Source organism: Gouania willdenowi, chromosome 10 (assembly GCF_900634775.1).
Source record: "Gouania willdenowi chromosome 10, fGouWil2.1, whole genome shotgun sequence".
NCBI lineage: Eukaryota > Metazoa > Chordata > Actinopteri > Blenniiformes > Gobiesocidae > Gouania > Gouania willdenowi.
The window spans coordinates 20,979,297-20,996,119 of record NC_041053.1 but is presented as its reverse complement, the minus strand read 5'-3'; the positions used below and the strand labels follow the sequence as shown (position 1 = coordinate 20,996,119).

The 16,823-nt window shown below is 41.8% G+C and overlaps 1 protein-coding gene across 2 annotated transcripts in view; it reads left to right on the top strand.

The window, feature by feature from the left end:
• nlgn3a (neuroligin 3a) overlaps positions 1-16,823 on the top strand; it is a 191,293-nt gene that overhangs the window by 99,107 nt on the left and 75,363 nt on the right. For both annotated transcript variants that reach the window (XM_028459402.1, XM_028459400.1), the window contains one exon: positions 13,625-13,810. In XM_028459402.1, coding sequence (XP_028315203.1) covers positions 13,625-13,810 — 186 coding nt within the window. The remainder of the gene's footprint in view (positions 1-13,624; positions 13,811-16,823) is intronic.

Here is a 16,823-nt window from a genome sequence, read left to right as displayed (position 1 = left end):
TGCTGGCCTTGGCATTTCCTGCGTTTTATTTTGTTAATTATTCTCAGATTTAATAGTTGGTGTGTGTGTGTGTGTGTGTTTTGGCTCAGTACGGGACACACATTTGATGGCCAAATAATGAACAATTGCGTATGTAACGCTAGTAAGGCTATAGGGACTGACTGTGGCAGCCTATACAATTATTAGCACCGCAGATAAAAAAGATTCATCTTTTTTTAAAGATTATGTTCTTAAAAACCGAACAGACTGATACACACCAATGAATCTGATTAAGGGTCCATTCATTCATTTAATTCGGGACTTTTGTGCCGGTTCACAGAAGGAGCTTAACATAAGTGCGGCTGGGTTGCTGATCACCCAGAACTTAAAACAACCATGACCACATCTTGGAGGCGGAAAATAGTGGTGCGGCTGGAAGGTTTTCAAAATAAAAGTAGTTAAAGTAACGCATTATTTTTGTAATTTTTGGCGCCCCCCCTTAGGCCACGCCGCCCTTAGCATTTGCTTATACTGCCTATTGGGCGAGCCGGCCCTGGACACAAGGCCTAAAAACAAACAAATTACAACCCCCAACAATACTAAATCTGGAATAGTTTGAAAAATCAAAACATTCCTATCTCTCATAATTGGCAAAATTTTAAAAATTCATAACTCGGTTTGTAATTGACCAACCTTTATGAACTTTGACTCAGGAATGTTAGGTTGGTTTCTCAATTACTTCACAAAGTTTCAACCTGATTTGATCCAGGTTGCGTAATAATGGCAATGTTTTTTTTTTTAAAAGAAATTGGTTTGCCAATACATTTGGACCTACTGTATTAATATTAATGGGGATAGAAGTGTGAATGATAATAATATGATCAGGATCACTGATCCAGATAACTGCATCTGGCAGACGATATTTGGCACTTGGCAGAGGTTTGTGCTGCTAAAAATGCTGCAGTATATTTATTGAATATTCAAGTTTAGGTCTGGCTTAGAAAGCAAACATGTTTTGATTGAGCTCCTATGGAAGAGCCAACCAAAACAAATCCAATTATGGCTAGCTATCAGAGCTACTCCAACCTGAGGAGATGAGTTAGAGCTTTGAAGATCCTCTAAATGATGACCTTTATTCCCTCCTCTGCTGCACTGATGTGCTTTGATAAGGTGGTCTCTGATCTCTTCCTGGCAATCATAGCAAATCACTGCACACTACCCCATCCTCTCAGTGCTAAACTTTCCCACCACGCCCTCAAATTACATCACCCAGACGTGAGGTTATGTTTCGCATTATGTCTTTGAACTCTTCCGCCACAAGACCCTTAAGATATGCTCTTTTAAACCAATGTTCAGCATAACACCCAGTATATAATTCTTTTTATTATCAGGTTTTATTAAAGACAAATTGTCACTGATGAAATATCACTATGATGCATGCTCCCCCAAGTGGAACCAACGTGCTGCTTAACCTCACAGTTGCAATTCACTAACACCAATCTCTCTCTCTTCCCTGCGGATACACAGAGGGCCGCCTCCACACCAGCTGTGAGATGCAAAGCTCTCCTACATTAAAAGCATTTTGCTGTCTTTGAGAGTCCTTCATACGCTATTATGTGAACGAAATGATGCAGACAGATACTGAGAATAGAGAAAGCGATAGCTGGTTGGTTGCAAAGCAAGACTAAGGTGAAAAAAGAGAAGAGTCGGAGATAAAAAAAAAAAAAGGGAAAAAAGAAGATGAGAGATTCAGCAAAGAGGGAGTTAGTAATGGAAGGACTTATATAAAAGCACAAAGCAATAGAACTGAAAACCGACTGTGGTCATTGTTGCCTTGTGATTAATAAAGGCGCACTCAGATGCTCGAGGTCATACATATGCAAACTGCTCATTTGTGGTCGCCGCTGTGCCGGTTTTTCAACACAGCATTTGAATGGTGTCATCTGACCACAGAGACACATCAAACAATCAGATTAGGCAGCCTTTAAGTCACATGTAGAAGCACTAGCCGCTGCCTCGTGCATCTCCCACTCAGATTTATGGTATCGCTTTTTCATCCCCCACCCACCAAGACAGACCCACCCTCTGTCTGCAAGAGATCTGGATGTGAAAGGTTCAGATGTTTGTCGGCTCAGCTTTGTCAGCCTCGAGTTTCTCCCCCTGAAATGTCATTTTTATTGTTGTTTTCCTTGCTTCTATTTTCAAGTTGAGTGACTCAGTCTGTATAGTAGTATGGTATGCGTAATGCCCGCAATCTACACACCTTTCTTTACACTATCTCTACTAGCTTTTGCTCGACTGTTGGTTTTTGAATAAATTGTTCTCTTGATACTTTTAGCAAACACCTACAGTTGAATAGCTGTGTTTTGATTACTAGGTCAAGTGATGTATCTATTCACCAATTGCTGGGTTTCCATTACAGATTTTAGCAAAACAAAAGCAATATTTCTAAATGTCGTCAAAAGTAATTGGGTTTTGAACGTGTTTCCATTTGGGCAGAAGCCTCGTAAATCCCGTGAAATCTCATCACGCTCCATACTGCCTTATAAAACTCTGTATTCCTTTGTTGTTTTACGTCTAATGTTGCAGTAATAATAAGTATATTGCTAAGAAATGCCTAGGTCTCCTCTTCTGTTTACATGTATGGCGCCATGTTTTCTTGGAGAGAAATGGTCATGTGACCAGCTACCTCACGTCATGTAACCAGGTACGTCACGCTCTGTGATGTGTATTTGCGGAAAAATTGTTTCCATGGCGCTTTTGCGACACATTTCAACATCAAAACATCTGAAATTCCTCCTCATGAAAGTTTAAATACTTTTGAGTGATATTTGAGTGCTTTTTCGAAATTCAGGTGTTTACCAGTTTTTATTGCGCTATTTAGAATTCGTCATTTCCAAGACTAATGGAAATGCAGCTAATGTCTCTTTGAACCCTTCTTTGGTTTAATACATGTTATAAAGCAGGAATGTTTTTAGGATAAACTCAAAAAACTGAAAAATTGTAAAAAAAAAAAATGAAATTTAACAAAAAAAATAAATAATTCCACCGGAAACGAGGGAGCTTTTGGGAAAATGGCGCTCTGTGTTCTTCCATAAAGACTCTTTCTTGTGCTCCCTTGCACTTCCCTCTTCCCTCTTGCTTGCTCTCTGTTTTTTACCCCTCCCACCCTCAGGCTCTCAGACCAGACTGAGCTCCAGCCGTGCTTTTGGGCAGCGATCTGTAAACAGGAGATGTACTCTGATCCAAGTGGCAGTCACCTTCATTCAGAACTACACCCTAGTCCCCTTACTGTGATTTGGCTTTTTTGTAGTAAATTTAAAGATTTGTCAGTGTGCTGAAACTATCCTCCAAAGAAAGGACAAAAATCTCATTGCAGTAACTTCCTGTAAGCAGGATGGACCTATGGATATGTCCTTTGGTCATCGTCAGCCTGACACACAGGCTCTTTATGTGAATGTGTGGAGGGTGGTCTCTTCCATCCTCTGCTTCTCATCCACACCCTAGAGGCATCCATTCAACACAGGCCTGGGTGGGGAGGGTGGGTAGGGGGGTTGGAGCTCTTTTGTAGTTGCTGATTCTAAGTGGGGGCTGTTGAGGCTGTGACTGTGTGGGCCTTTATTTCTTCAGAAAAGGGGAGGGGAGAAAAAAGATAGAAGGAAAGGGCAAGAGAAAACTGGAGCGGGAGGGGTAGTACCAGAGGAGATTTTGGACACAGATGGCCTTTTTCACCAGAACCTCTAAAGAGAGTGAGAATGAGAGGGAGAGAGAAACGGAGGAAAACAAATTGAAAACAAAAAGGATTCCAACAGACACGCTGAAAACTTCCCCTCCGTTACGTCACCGTTTATTCCCATCTTCCTTCCCCTCCTCCTTCTTGTCTTCCCTATCTGCTCCCTCCATCTGTCCCTGTGTAAGCCTCCTCCTCACTCAATAACAAGCTTTTGCCCTCTCCCTCACTTTTCCCTCTCCCCCTTCTCACCCTCCACCATTAGTTTACACACATTCCATTATCAGGGAGACCAGGCTAAGTGAGACGTCTGGGGTCACAGCGATCATTATCATCACCTCTTTCCACTACACTGTGAGTTATGGCCTGCCGTATCGGAAACAGACGTTTAAATCATAATCAATACAGCAATATCAATACTGAGAAGCACGGCTAAAGGAAATCAGTGCTGCTGCTCAGGAGGAAATGCAGACGCTCGGTTTAGACTGAGATGGTGGCACAGACCCATCGATAAAATCTGATCAAGCTACCATTATGTGGCATCATGCTCAGTTTTCTTGTTCAATCAGTCATCTGGCTTTTAGAGAAATGTGTTAAGGTGAACAATGGACGCTCATGTATTTAACACAATTACACATTTATCTGGCATAATTTTTTTAAAACTTAAGCAACAAACTGAAAGCATGGTCACACTCCGTACACATAGATGCCGGTAACTGTGTTACTTAATGCACTACTCTAATATGACCCCTATTTTCAGTAACAAGTAATCTGACATTAGAGGTGAAAATAAAGGATAACAAGTACTCACGATACTGTAATTGAGTTGTTTTTATGAGTACTTGTACTTTTTTGAGCATATTTATAATTCAGTAATTTTACTTGTACTTAAGTACACTTTAAAATAAGTAATTTGTTACATCTCTACTCCCAACCATTACTGAGTAAATTGTAGTTTTTTTGATAATTATCAACTGACATTGTGAAACGACAAAAAAATGAAATGGCCAGACAACAATCAAATGCATCACATCATAGCCGACTAATCAGATTGAAAGTAATGCACCACCCCAAAACACCATTGAATGGAGGTTATTTTCACAGTTTTATAGTTAATAAATGCAGCTTTACTTAGAGCATGATCATTTTTTAATCTTTAATTTAATTCATTAATGTTATTTTATTTTAAAAATTATTTCACATTTTGACAAACATTTTATTTTATACAGATGCCTTTGTGGAAAATACATTTAGTTCCAATTGTGCAATTGTTTCTACATGAGATGTTTACTGTATGCAAGGGAACCATGGCAAGATATATTACCAAAAATAAACATGGAGGATGAAAGTAACGAGTAACTTTTACTTTGAGTACTATCTACTTTTTACTTGTCCTTGACTATTCTATGTATGACTTCCTTGTACTTGAGTACAATTTCAATAAAGTAATAGTACTTCTACCTGAGTAGAATATATCAGTACTCTTTACACATCTGTCTAACTCATTACTATTTCCAAACCAATAATCAGATTAAAGTTACAAGTCTGACACATTTTGTCATGTCAAAAAAGACTTTTTTAAATAACAGAAACATGTATTTGTTCAGGTAATAGTTTGTCAGGAGATACGGCACATTGTTGACGTTACTAATAAATGAAATTAAATATAATTAATAGTATTACCAAAACCGGTTGTCATTTTTATGTTGAGCCGGTGGCGGGCGTTGTCGGCAGTCGTAACTTGTAATCTAAGTTAGTTACTTTAAGAATCCAGTAATCAGAATGTAACTAGGTAAATTTTTAGAGTAGTAGTAAGTAGTCAGATAACTATAGGTTACTTTTGTAACCCCGGTTCTATGAGTGATATGAGTAAGATGTCTCAGTATGGGATACACACCCCCTGTAGCCCTCACAAGCACTTTTTACAATCCCCAAACCCTGATTGGCTGGAAAGAACTGTCCATCTGCCAGGGACATTCCCACTCTCTATAAGAGGGAGGGTGGATGTGGAGTTCAAAATAAGCACCTCTTCTCACTCGTTCGAGCAACAAGGGTTGTCTGGTGTGACATCTCACTCATATTACTCATAGAACCGGGTTTACAAAAGTAACCTATAGTTCTATTTCATAATATATCGTGAGATGTCCCACTATGGGAATTTTTTTTTTTTTTTTTTTAACTTTTATTTAATCAGGAAAGTGTCATTGAGATTAATAATCAATTTTTCAAGAGAGTCCTGGAAGCAATTAGGTGTAGGGGACTTGCTCAAGGTCATATGTCTTATGGCGCAATGGCCCCCATTGCGCCATAAGCAACACCTGTGACAAGTGACGAACAGCTGATTGCTCCTCCTGTGTGTAGTGCATGGGCTGAACACGACAAATGAGACCGCTGCTCATCCTGCGAGGCAGGAAGGCCAACAGGTCAAAGGGAGATGAAAAGTGCACCACCGTCGGCACAAAGGCCGAGCTGAGCGCATGACGGGTGAACCGAAAGCGCACGGATGTCACTAACCCGCTTAGCTGAAGCCAGCGCTAGTAACAACACAGCTCACAAGGAAGCAACCATAAGGTGAGCTTCCTCCAGTGGCTCAACGGGATGAAACTTAAGATCCTCCAACTAATAATAATCAACATTAATTAAAATAATTATTAAGTTGTAATGAGAACCACTGCCAGATCCCACAGTGGAACTAGCAGTCTGGTCATTGGAGGGGGAACCCGTGTGCTCCCTTCATAAAAACGGCCGATCAGCGGGAGCTGACTCATAGTTTTATCCTCAAAGCCCACATGACAGGCTGCAATCGCCGCTAAATACACTTTCACAGTGGAACAGGCTTTGCGCTTGTCAATCAGGCCCTGCAGGGATGATAAGATCACTCCCCCGGCACCCTTGGAGGAACCAACCCTCGAAACACTGTAGGTTATTTACATAACCCCGGTATCATGAGTAATGTGAGAGATGTCTCACTCTTATTTATGACAAAGAACCTTCCACTTGCAATCATACATCTGTCAGTGGTGGGACCCTCACACTGGGTCCCACCGCTGACAGATGGAGCCATTCAGGATCCAAGCCCACAGACCCAGTCGCTCTGGGTGTGGGTGGAAGATCGTTCCTCTTGCCTGTGACAGCAGATCCCTGCACAACAGGAGCTGCCAAGGAGGAGCGCACAGCAGCTGGTAAATCTCTGCTAGCCAGTGCATGGCTGGCCAGTGAGTGGAAACCAGGATCAGTGCATAACCTTGCTCCCTCACCCTGGACAGAGTGGTGGGTATAAGGGCCGAAGAGGGAAACACGTAAAGCAGTGCAGCTTCCGTAACGGGCCCACAACTGTTGCACCACCAGTAGGTGTAACCTCCATTTCCCGTACACCGGCGTGCCCCTCGACAGCAGGTCCGTGCCTACGTTCTGGACCCCGGGAACTTGCGTCGCTCTCAAAGAGGAGATAATTGCTACTCCTTAGGATCAGCTTGCGTGCCAGCAGAAGCAGCTGATGGGAGCGTCAGATACCTTGGTGGTTCATATACACTACCACCGTGGTACTGTCCATCCTTACCAGGACATGTCCCCTGAGAGATGAGAGGAAGTGGATTAGCGAGAGGAACACTGCTGACATTTCCAAATAATTTGCGACAGCGTCGGAGGCCTGCGTCCCAGCAGCCTCTCACCGACCTGCCCTCAAACACCCAACCCCAGCCCGTTAGGCTGCCATCCGTGGAGATCATCTTCCTAGACGTAATAGTCCCCATGGAAACACCGTGCATCAAGAAATCTGAGGCCCGCCAGTGCCGCAGCCCTGCGCTGCACTCCAGTGTAACCAGAACCCCCCGTGCACCAAGACGCACAGGGCTGAGCCCATGAAAGGTCACCCACAGCTGGAATTTCCTCATGTGGTGGCGGCCGAGGAGGATGACGTGGATGGCCAAAGCCATCAATCCGAGTAACTGGAGACAATCTGAACAGATCTGCCCGGTTGAAACAGCGCAAGGCATGCCCTGAACGTCTCCACCCTCCGCCGACAGGTGAGTGGTGAGAGGCACTGAGCGCAGAGACAGTCCCAGTGTAAGGAACATGCTCTTTTCCGCGTTTATCACGAATCCCAGGTTGGACAGGTGACATAACAGAATGTGCGTTGTGGCCTCCGATTCAGATTGTGCCAAAAGCAGCTAATCGTCCAAATAGATGGCCAAGCGGGGCTATTGCAGCCTCCGTGCATCGCACAAAAAGAGGCAGAAGGGGAGCACACGGTATTCGTACCATATCCCCAGGAAAGCAAATATCAAATACTTTCTGTGAGTTGGATATATCGGAATGTGGAAATACGCATCCTTCAGGTCGACAGACGTGAACCAATCTCCCTGATGCACCAGGCGTAAAAGGGAGGCGTGCATAAGCATCCTGAACTTATTTCCTGAGAATTCTGTGATGGTGAGGAGGATTGGCCATGAGGAGCCCATGGATGTGTGCGTAAAAGCGCAACAGGTGGAGCTGGTGAACAAGGAACATCCAGCTGCATCACTGAGGGAGGAGAAAGCAGACAGACCGTATTTTCCTTTCTCTTCGTTTGCGTACGCCGAGTGGGCTGTGCTGGCATAGCAGCGGTCGCGGGCCAGCCCGGTGGGCCTGCGGCAGGGCGGATCGCGGAGCGGCGGCACCTGATGACTTAAACTGCGGAACCTGGGGGCATGAAACGGTGTCTTCCATGAAGAATGAGACGGGACCAGGGGCTGGAAGACACAGACGGAGAGCTTCATGATCCCTCCTGTTTTCTCTACAGGAGAAAGCCTAGTGAGGTCCAGCCAACATGCTCGTTCCTGAAGCACCATGTTGCTCATCACACTAAGGCACGCACGGAGCTGCGCTAGGTGCGTAGACACCTGCTACAAATTTCTTCCACTGTCGCTGGGTCCTGAGACCGAGCAAAATCCTCACACAGTTCAGCTTGGTAAGCCGTGAGGAGGAAGAGGACATTTAGAGCTCTCACTGAGTGCGCCGCTGCAGCGTACGCCCTGCCCGATAGGTGCGACTGAAAACGGTCCATCCCAGTTGGTAGCATGGGTCTCTGTGGAGACAGAGCGGACTGGCGTGGCAACAGGTGAGCCACAATCAGCGGCTCCACCGTCAGCATTCTGAGCAGTCCGAGGCTCTCCATAACGGACACCAAAGTTAGAGCCGCTTGAGGACCAACGTGCGCCAAAGCGACAACGTTGGAGGAGAGCCGACAGCTGGAGCTGGGGCTGAATTTCACTTACATGTGAAGAAGCAGCACTTACCGAGCAGAGCAAGGTAAGCACTGGTTGCTTTTCGACCTGTTGTGGTCCACGCAATGTGTTTATACTTATCAGAGATTGGAAAACCCGAAGGAATCCGCCTGTGGACAGCTGATAAGAACGCGAGATGCACATGAGAGAGAGAAGAGATGTTTGAATGAGGAACTGCACATGTGCCCTCCCTCTAATAAAGGGTGTGAATGTCCCTGGTGGATGGACAGTTCTTTCCAGCTAATCAGGGCTTGGCGGATTGAAAAAAGTGCTTCTGAGGGCTACAGGGAGTGCGTATCCCACAGTGAGACGAAATATTATGAAATACAACTTTTTAAACTTAACTGTTGCAACACTGTCACATTACCTCTTCTTATTGTCCTTGCTGGATAAAATAATTTGTCCAGCAAGGACAATACAAGGACGTTGCCTGACCTCGTTGTGAGCAGACCAACTTTGTTGCTGATGAGGATCAAAGTGCTTTCACTGCTGCCATGCAAAGAAATGGTCCCCACTAAGCACTTCACAGCCTAATACCAAATACACCAAATACAATCTACAGAGATTATTTATTTGTGATGCTGCAGAAGATTATTTGTGTAAGCAATGCAATAAAACATTTTGGAGAGCAAGACATGTATTATTCATGTGTTGTGATGAGGATATCAAAAAGAGAATACAGAATAAAAGCTTGTCTGTCCAGATTCATGTAAATGTGAAGCATCCAGTCATTCGTCTAAATCTTTGAAGTGTGCACAGACAAAGGTCCTAGAGTGTATTCACTGTTAAAAAGCTGAGCTCACACTGGGATAAAACTGATAGGAGAGCTTCCACTTGTCAGCAGCAAAGTTTGGCATATTACCGATAGATCAGCTTCCTTGTTTTAGCAGAGCAGATCAGCATGTCATCGCCTAAAAACAATTGGCTTGTGTTGCAAAATATAAGAAACAATGTCAACCCATTGGCATAAGCTGCATTTAGTCATGTATTTGTCACTGTTTATGCTAAAAATTTCTGATCAGATCACTTAAAAGAGATGTGACATAACAGTATTTGTAGTAATAGTAATACCAATAAAAATTACAGCACGGTCACTTAAAAAACATAAAACAACAACCCCAATACAGAGAGAACAAACTGCACAAACAAACAAAGACAACATAAAACACAGTGACGATAAGACAGGGCGATGTGGTGAAATTAAAGGTTGAAGGCCATTTGAAACAGATGGGTTTTTGAAAGTGTGAAGAAATTGTGGGTTACAAAAATGTAGTGGAAGAGTTTCAGAGGGTGGGGGCAGTGACACAGAAGGCATGGTCGCCAAAGGTATGTAGGCCAGACTGTGGGATGGAGAGGAGACCAGAATCAGATAAGTGAATGTCCGAGGTGGAGGAGAACAGAGTGAAACTGAGGGGCAAGAGCTTGGATGGACTTAAAGGTGATGAGGAGGATTTTGTATTTGATCTGGGACCTGAATGTGAATGGAGATGGATGACAGGGGGTTTGATGTCTACAGATATTGGAGCCTGTCCAGGGCTTTGTTTGTAACCCCAAACATGACTCTGTTGTAGTAGTTGAGGTAGGAGGAGATGAAGGCATGAACTAATATTGAAACGTGGTGTTTGGAGATGTTTTTGAGATGGAAAGAAGCAGGCTTGCTAACAGATGTGTGTGGAAGAAGAGATTGAAGGCCATGTTCGCTCCAAGGTTGTTGACTTTTGGTTGTGTAGCAAGATCTGATCCTTTACTGTATTCTATGTTTACAATTACACTCCCTGTGAAAATTTCTTAAGCTTATAAAAAGAAAGTTCACATTATTGTTGATATCAGTGGTTGCAGTCAAGCACAATACTGCCTCAGACAAATGGATCTGGAAAAATACTATTCAGTCCTGCATCCCAAGGTCCTGTGTAGGAGTGAGCTGTGAACAGATCTTGGTTTATGTGTAGCCAAAGCCCACGCAGCACTGATCAGAAAGGGATCATCTGTGCAATCACGAAAAATCTATATCGCAGTCCTTGGTGAGAAGAGAAAACATAGATAGACCCAAATCACATACCAAACACTGCATGGTGTCATCACAGAAGTCATCTGAATGGTGATATGTACATACTTTCTTATGCTTCAATTTTATTGGATTTATTAAATTCTTAGATATAGATATTCCTTATCTACGAAATATAATCCATTTTTACTGAACAGTTCCTACAGAGCAGAAGCATGAAGAAAAACAGCTATTTTTGTTTAAAAAAAAAATAATGCCATGCACAAACAATTACTTTGCTATCTTAATTGCTTTCCAAAGAAAATACTTTCTGTCACCTTTCCAATTAAAATATAACCAGGAGGTATATTAGATGTATTTTTAAAAGGTGCCTGCAGCGTGTCTTGTTCTCTGAGATATTGGAATCCACCTCTACATTTTAATGTCCAGTTTCCTTTATATGTGCTAAGAAATTAACACAGAAGTCACAGAATATCCAATGTTGAGCAGGTAAATAAAGAGTGTATTTGCCTCTCGTGATTGATCAATATCTGAAATCACTGTGCCTAAAAGCGATAAATGTATTATCTTAACAAAACATACCACCCACAACTCTCTTTGCACGCCCGACTCCTGACATTTCTGAACTCATCAGACGTACACTTGAAGTGTGAACCATTTTGCAAATAAGAGTTATTCTGAGAGTGTTGCATCTTGTTCTCTCTGCCTTGCACCCAGGAGAAGGTTGTAAAAACTGTTGTCCTTTAGTTGTGTCAGAAAAGAAGGAGAATACGTGAGAGAGAAAAAACGGGGAGGCTTTTCAAATGGAGTCCCCCTTTTCATTCTGTGTGCCTGCGTCTATCTGTGTTCTTCTGCCTGTCTCCTTCACTCTCTTTCTGTGTGCCATGCTGCTTTGTCATCCTCGGGGATGCATCTGAAGGAGACCATCTGTTGATCCATTTGTCTCCTGCTTCACTTCCCTTGCCACTGCCTCTCCACAATCATTGATCAGGCCCAACCTTTACCCTATTACGCCCTCTTTGTTAAGGCCAACAAGAGCTCTGGGTGGGGACAGGTTTTTTTCAAAAAACAGGTAGTGACCCTAAAGAAATCTTTATTTAATCTGTAGTCGAGCATTTCTCTGCTAGCGTAGGTCAGAATAAAATAGTTGTTTTTGTTGTGATTTACCTTTTGCTGATACAACTGCTGCTTGTCCCTGCAGGACTTGAACAGTGAGTTCATCATTATATAAAGGCAAAGACCATGAAATGAATGTGTGGAACAATGCTGGACCCCATACTGGAGGCTTGCAAACAATTGTATTGCTTGAGAAATGTTTGGCAGTGTGTTCTGCAAAGAGTGGCTTGCTGATCTCAGCTTGTCTGCTAACTGTCACCTAGCATGCATGTTCCGGGATTTGATGGACACTGAATCTACCGTAGGGACCATTGGGATGGCTCTCCTTTGATCTTCTCCCGTGACTCTCAATTACCCATCGTTCAGCAGAGCTTAGGCCCTCGAGAGCTGCTGGGGAAGGAGGGTGTGTTAACATGAGCTCCAATGTACCCCAGAGAGGCTGACTGTCCAACTCAGACTTCGAATAGCAGATTACACAGAGTAGGAAATTCTACATGTACAGAGCTCTGAAAGTATAGCGTATGAGAGAATCCAAATGCATTAAAGGGAGAGGGGGATTCTTTAGGCTATGCTGCGAGGTTGTGGTTCATGCTCTATATGAAGAGTTTTCATAGAATGGTGCGGTTTTCATCAGGAATGCTCAATATATGTGATGATAGGTGTTCACCCGGGGAGACAGGCCATTGATTTTCTATAAGGTGCAGATGACATGTGGTCGCATGCACTCCTATTTTACCAACAGTCATGTCATGTGATAGGTCATGATTTCACTGTCGCTGTCACCTTGTGCGATGGCTCTTCTGGCAAAATCTCAGCACGGCCAGTTTTTGCAGGGAACTTTTTGTAATAACCTGCTTTTGTCTTTTCATCGTTTTCCTTTTTAAGAATGACGATGCCTTTAATTGAAATTAGGGGTGTAACGATTCGCTTTAGCAATGATTCGTTTTGAATCACGATTTGTTGTTGCCGATTCGATTCAAGGACGATATAATGGTTCATTTAGAACGATTTGATCCAAAACTATTCAGTGACTTGAAACCGTTTCAGTAACTTTTTAGCCAAAAATAATAATTCAATCAGAGTGACTGAAATAAATACCTGGATACTGTACAGTGCAATTGAGCATTGATATATTCCTGATGTTTATTTTAAGGGAATCATCTATAAATAAATTATGGACATAAACAAGTATAAAAACATTTAAAGACAAATGTATTCACATTTTATTTGAATAGTCCAACCAACACTTCAGCTTCAATAATCAATACATTTTCAATAAAAATATTATTTTACTTCGCTTTTATAACACATCCTTATAAAGTCTGCCGTGCTAAAATCCAATGTGTTATTTCTTTTAACCTTTTAACACGATTTTAGAACAATTAATGTGATCCGGAAGGCCAAGCACGGATCAATGTCGTTGAATTGTAGAAATATAATTCATTCAATCAAATAGATGAATCGTTACACCCTTAATTGGAATAGTTTTAATTACTTTTGGTTAACTGTGTTATTTGTGCTGTTTTGCAGGCTTTCTTAGCACAGGTGACCAGGCAGCTAAAGGGAACTACGGGCTATTGGACCAGATCCAGGCTTTAAGGTGGATCAGCGAGAACATTGGCTTCTTCGGAGGAGATTCCAACCGTATTACTGTGTTCGGCTCTGGAATTGGAGCTTCGTGTGTCAGCCTGCTGACACTCTCCCACCACTCTGAAGGTACAGTACAACAAAGAAGTAGTGAAGGATTCAGTTTAGAGTTCATGCTTGCAGATCTGTTGAGGGTTTGATGTGTTAAGACTTGAAATGCTGGTAGCGAGGTATAGAGTAATGTGTCCTCTAAAAAGCAGGTGTTTGCATATAAAAGACTAGATTTCAATTCCACTAAATTGAAACTTCACGGGAAATTTGAAGCTGAACATATTCATATGGTTTTCTACTATACCTGAGAGCATGTATGTGCTTTAAAGAGAAACATTATTTAAAAAAAAAAAAACAGAAGTGCCAAGGGAGAGCTTTTCCTTGATAGCTACCGTCATGCTAAATGACGTACACACACACACACACACACACACACACACAATCACGCTGTCCCCTGTTACAGCAATGTTGTTTATCTTCTGGCTACCTTAAAGCTGCTTCATGATGATTTACTGCACTTTGTGGCCATGTATTTCATTCTAAAAGCAGCATGTGCTTGGCTCCAACATGCACAGGCATCACTCATACTCATGCTGCTCTAATGCATCAGTGAATTAAGATGGAGCTCTACACTTTACAGGTAGGATTGTCTAGGAAGCGCTGGGACTCATACTTCTGAAGTAAAGCTTTGAACTACATTTATAAAATGTCCCAAAACAAGTACAAGCCAGTGATTACTGCATCATGTGTAACATAAAGCTATTATTGTTTGTTACCTCCATTTATAGGTTAGCTGATTCCTTGAAAGTCACTTGTTACAATTGTGTACATGACAGACCATCATGTTGTGTGATTATATAGCTTAGTTTAGTTGTTTTTCTTGTATTACATTGTGTTTTGATAATGAAAGATCCAAACGTTCTGACGTGCTCAAATATAGAAGACATTTTGTAAACATCTTAACAAGTCGCCAATACTTATTTGGACTGACATAGTTGGGAACGCAACACAGATCTTTTACTGTTTATTACAAGGAGTAGAGTACATTAAAGTAATCACTCTTGCGGTAGATAGAGGTCTGCTCCTAAGCTGTGTTGTGGTCGTAAGGCTATTAAGCTGTATACCTCCAATCACCGTGCACACTCACATACGCACCAGGGCTACACACACTATCAGTTTCCTCGTTGCTTGGCTGTGTAAAATCTCTGTTCTTGGATTTTTGATTAGCAGAGCAATGTGTCTTTGAAAGGGGTCATTTGAGCTGCTCTTCTCCCAGCACCATTACAGTGCTGAAGATTTGAAATAAGTTTTGCAATCTCCAATTTGCAATAAAGTGTTGCTAATTGCTTTGATTTTCCCTGATGAATAATGACTGCCTTTGAATTGAATTTTTACCATCAATGCCTTTTTTTATATTCATACTCCATAATGTTATGCTCCATGTAGCATGTTATTATACTGCCACTAAACACCATCTTCTCAGCCTCCTAGTAAATTGGATATTACTGGGTCTGTTTTTTCCCCCTGAAAGGAAATGTATGCCCCTCTGATGGTAGGAAAAAAAAGATCCAGTAAAAACTTGAGAAATCCCAGGAAATTGAAACAGGAAGCCTTCTATCACGCCAGGACTCTTGCTGCGAATGTTACCAATGGCAATCAGATTTCACACAGACTCGGAGCACAGATTGTTGTAATTATATAAAGTTTAGGACTAGAGTGGGCTGCAGGATGTGACAAGAAATTCAAAGAAAGAAATGTTGGTTTGCACCTGTTTTCACAGTTTCCACTGTACACTACCCCTCCTTTTCTATAATCCTAACTGTTGAAGCGAATACTGCAAAGATGTTCTAGTTGCCAAGACTACGCAACAAACAGGAGAGAAATCAAAGCTTCTGTGTCTGCATGGTGGCAAAAAATTAAAGCAAAAATCTATAATCAAATGAATTATCCAGTGTGTCAGAAGCACACCTGGCTTCAGGTGGCCTCACATGATAGATTTGTGTAATGATTTCCTATCCGTGTTAGCAGTTGCATCCCAGGAAGTCTGCTTCATATTGAATTTCCTACATTGCACATGGAATATGAATCAAGTCATGAAACAAGATAGTCAACAATGTACAGTATCTGGCTGTACCTTTTAATCTAAACTGTTTATACTAAAAACTTAGTTTAGGTGCCTTGAAATTAAAGTTGTTATATTTAATGAAGTGTAAAATAACTATAGAATGATGTACACGTAACGCACATGTAATAATGAGGACAAACACTAGTGTTGTATTCAAAACTGCACTATCAGAGACCCAGACTTTATGGTAACAATACCGAGTCAAAACTGAGACAAGCCGAAACCAAAACACAACCAAGACCAGAAAAAACAATTTTAAAAACCATGGCAAGGTTGAACAGTTAAACAGCAATGTCTCTTTAATTGCCTTAAACAAGGCGCCTGCAACTTTTTCAAAGCTCAACTTGCAAAAATCTCAATTCTTCACAAATTTGTTGAACTAAAATATTTCCTTACAAATCCTTGTACGTATTTAAAAGCCAATGATGAGTCCAGACTTTTTTAAATATCTGAAAATAAGATGTATTTTGTCAGGTGATTGAGGCCTCAAGAATGTGTTCATAATTAAATCTGATTAAAAAAAAGATGGACTGATGACAGAGTTTTTGCACGAGTCGCTCTGCAAGATTCCCAATGAGGCAGAACAATAAGTGAGCTAATGGTAAAAGTTTTAAATCAAATTACAACATTAATTAACCAGGAACAGTTCAGAGAGCTTCTCCTTATTATCACTATATATATATTTTATATATATATATATATATTAATGAAATTGAAGAATAGCAGATCAGTGCTAGTCTCTACTGGTCATGACGGAACTGCTAGTGTAGTACTTGAGACCAAAACTGGTCTCAAGTACTACACTAGCGCACATATTTTATCCAACCTATGGGATGAAGGATAACAAGGCCTGGGTGAAAAAGAAAAAAAAACCTTGCTGATGGTTCTATAGAGCTCCCCTGGTTTGTCTGTGTACCTAATGACAGTATTTTGAGTCTTACTCTACACAGCCTGTCATCACTGCCT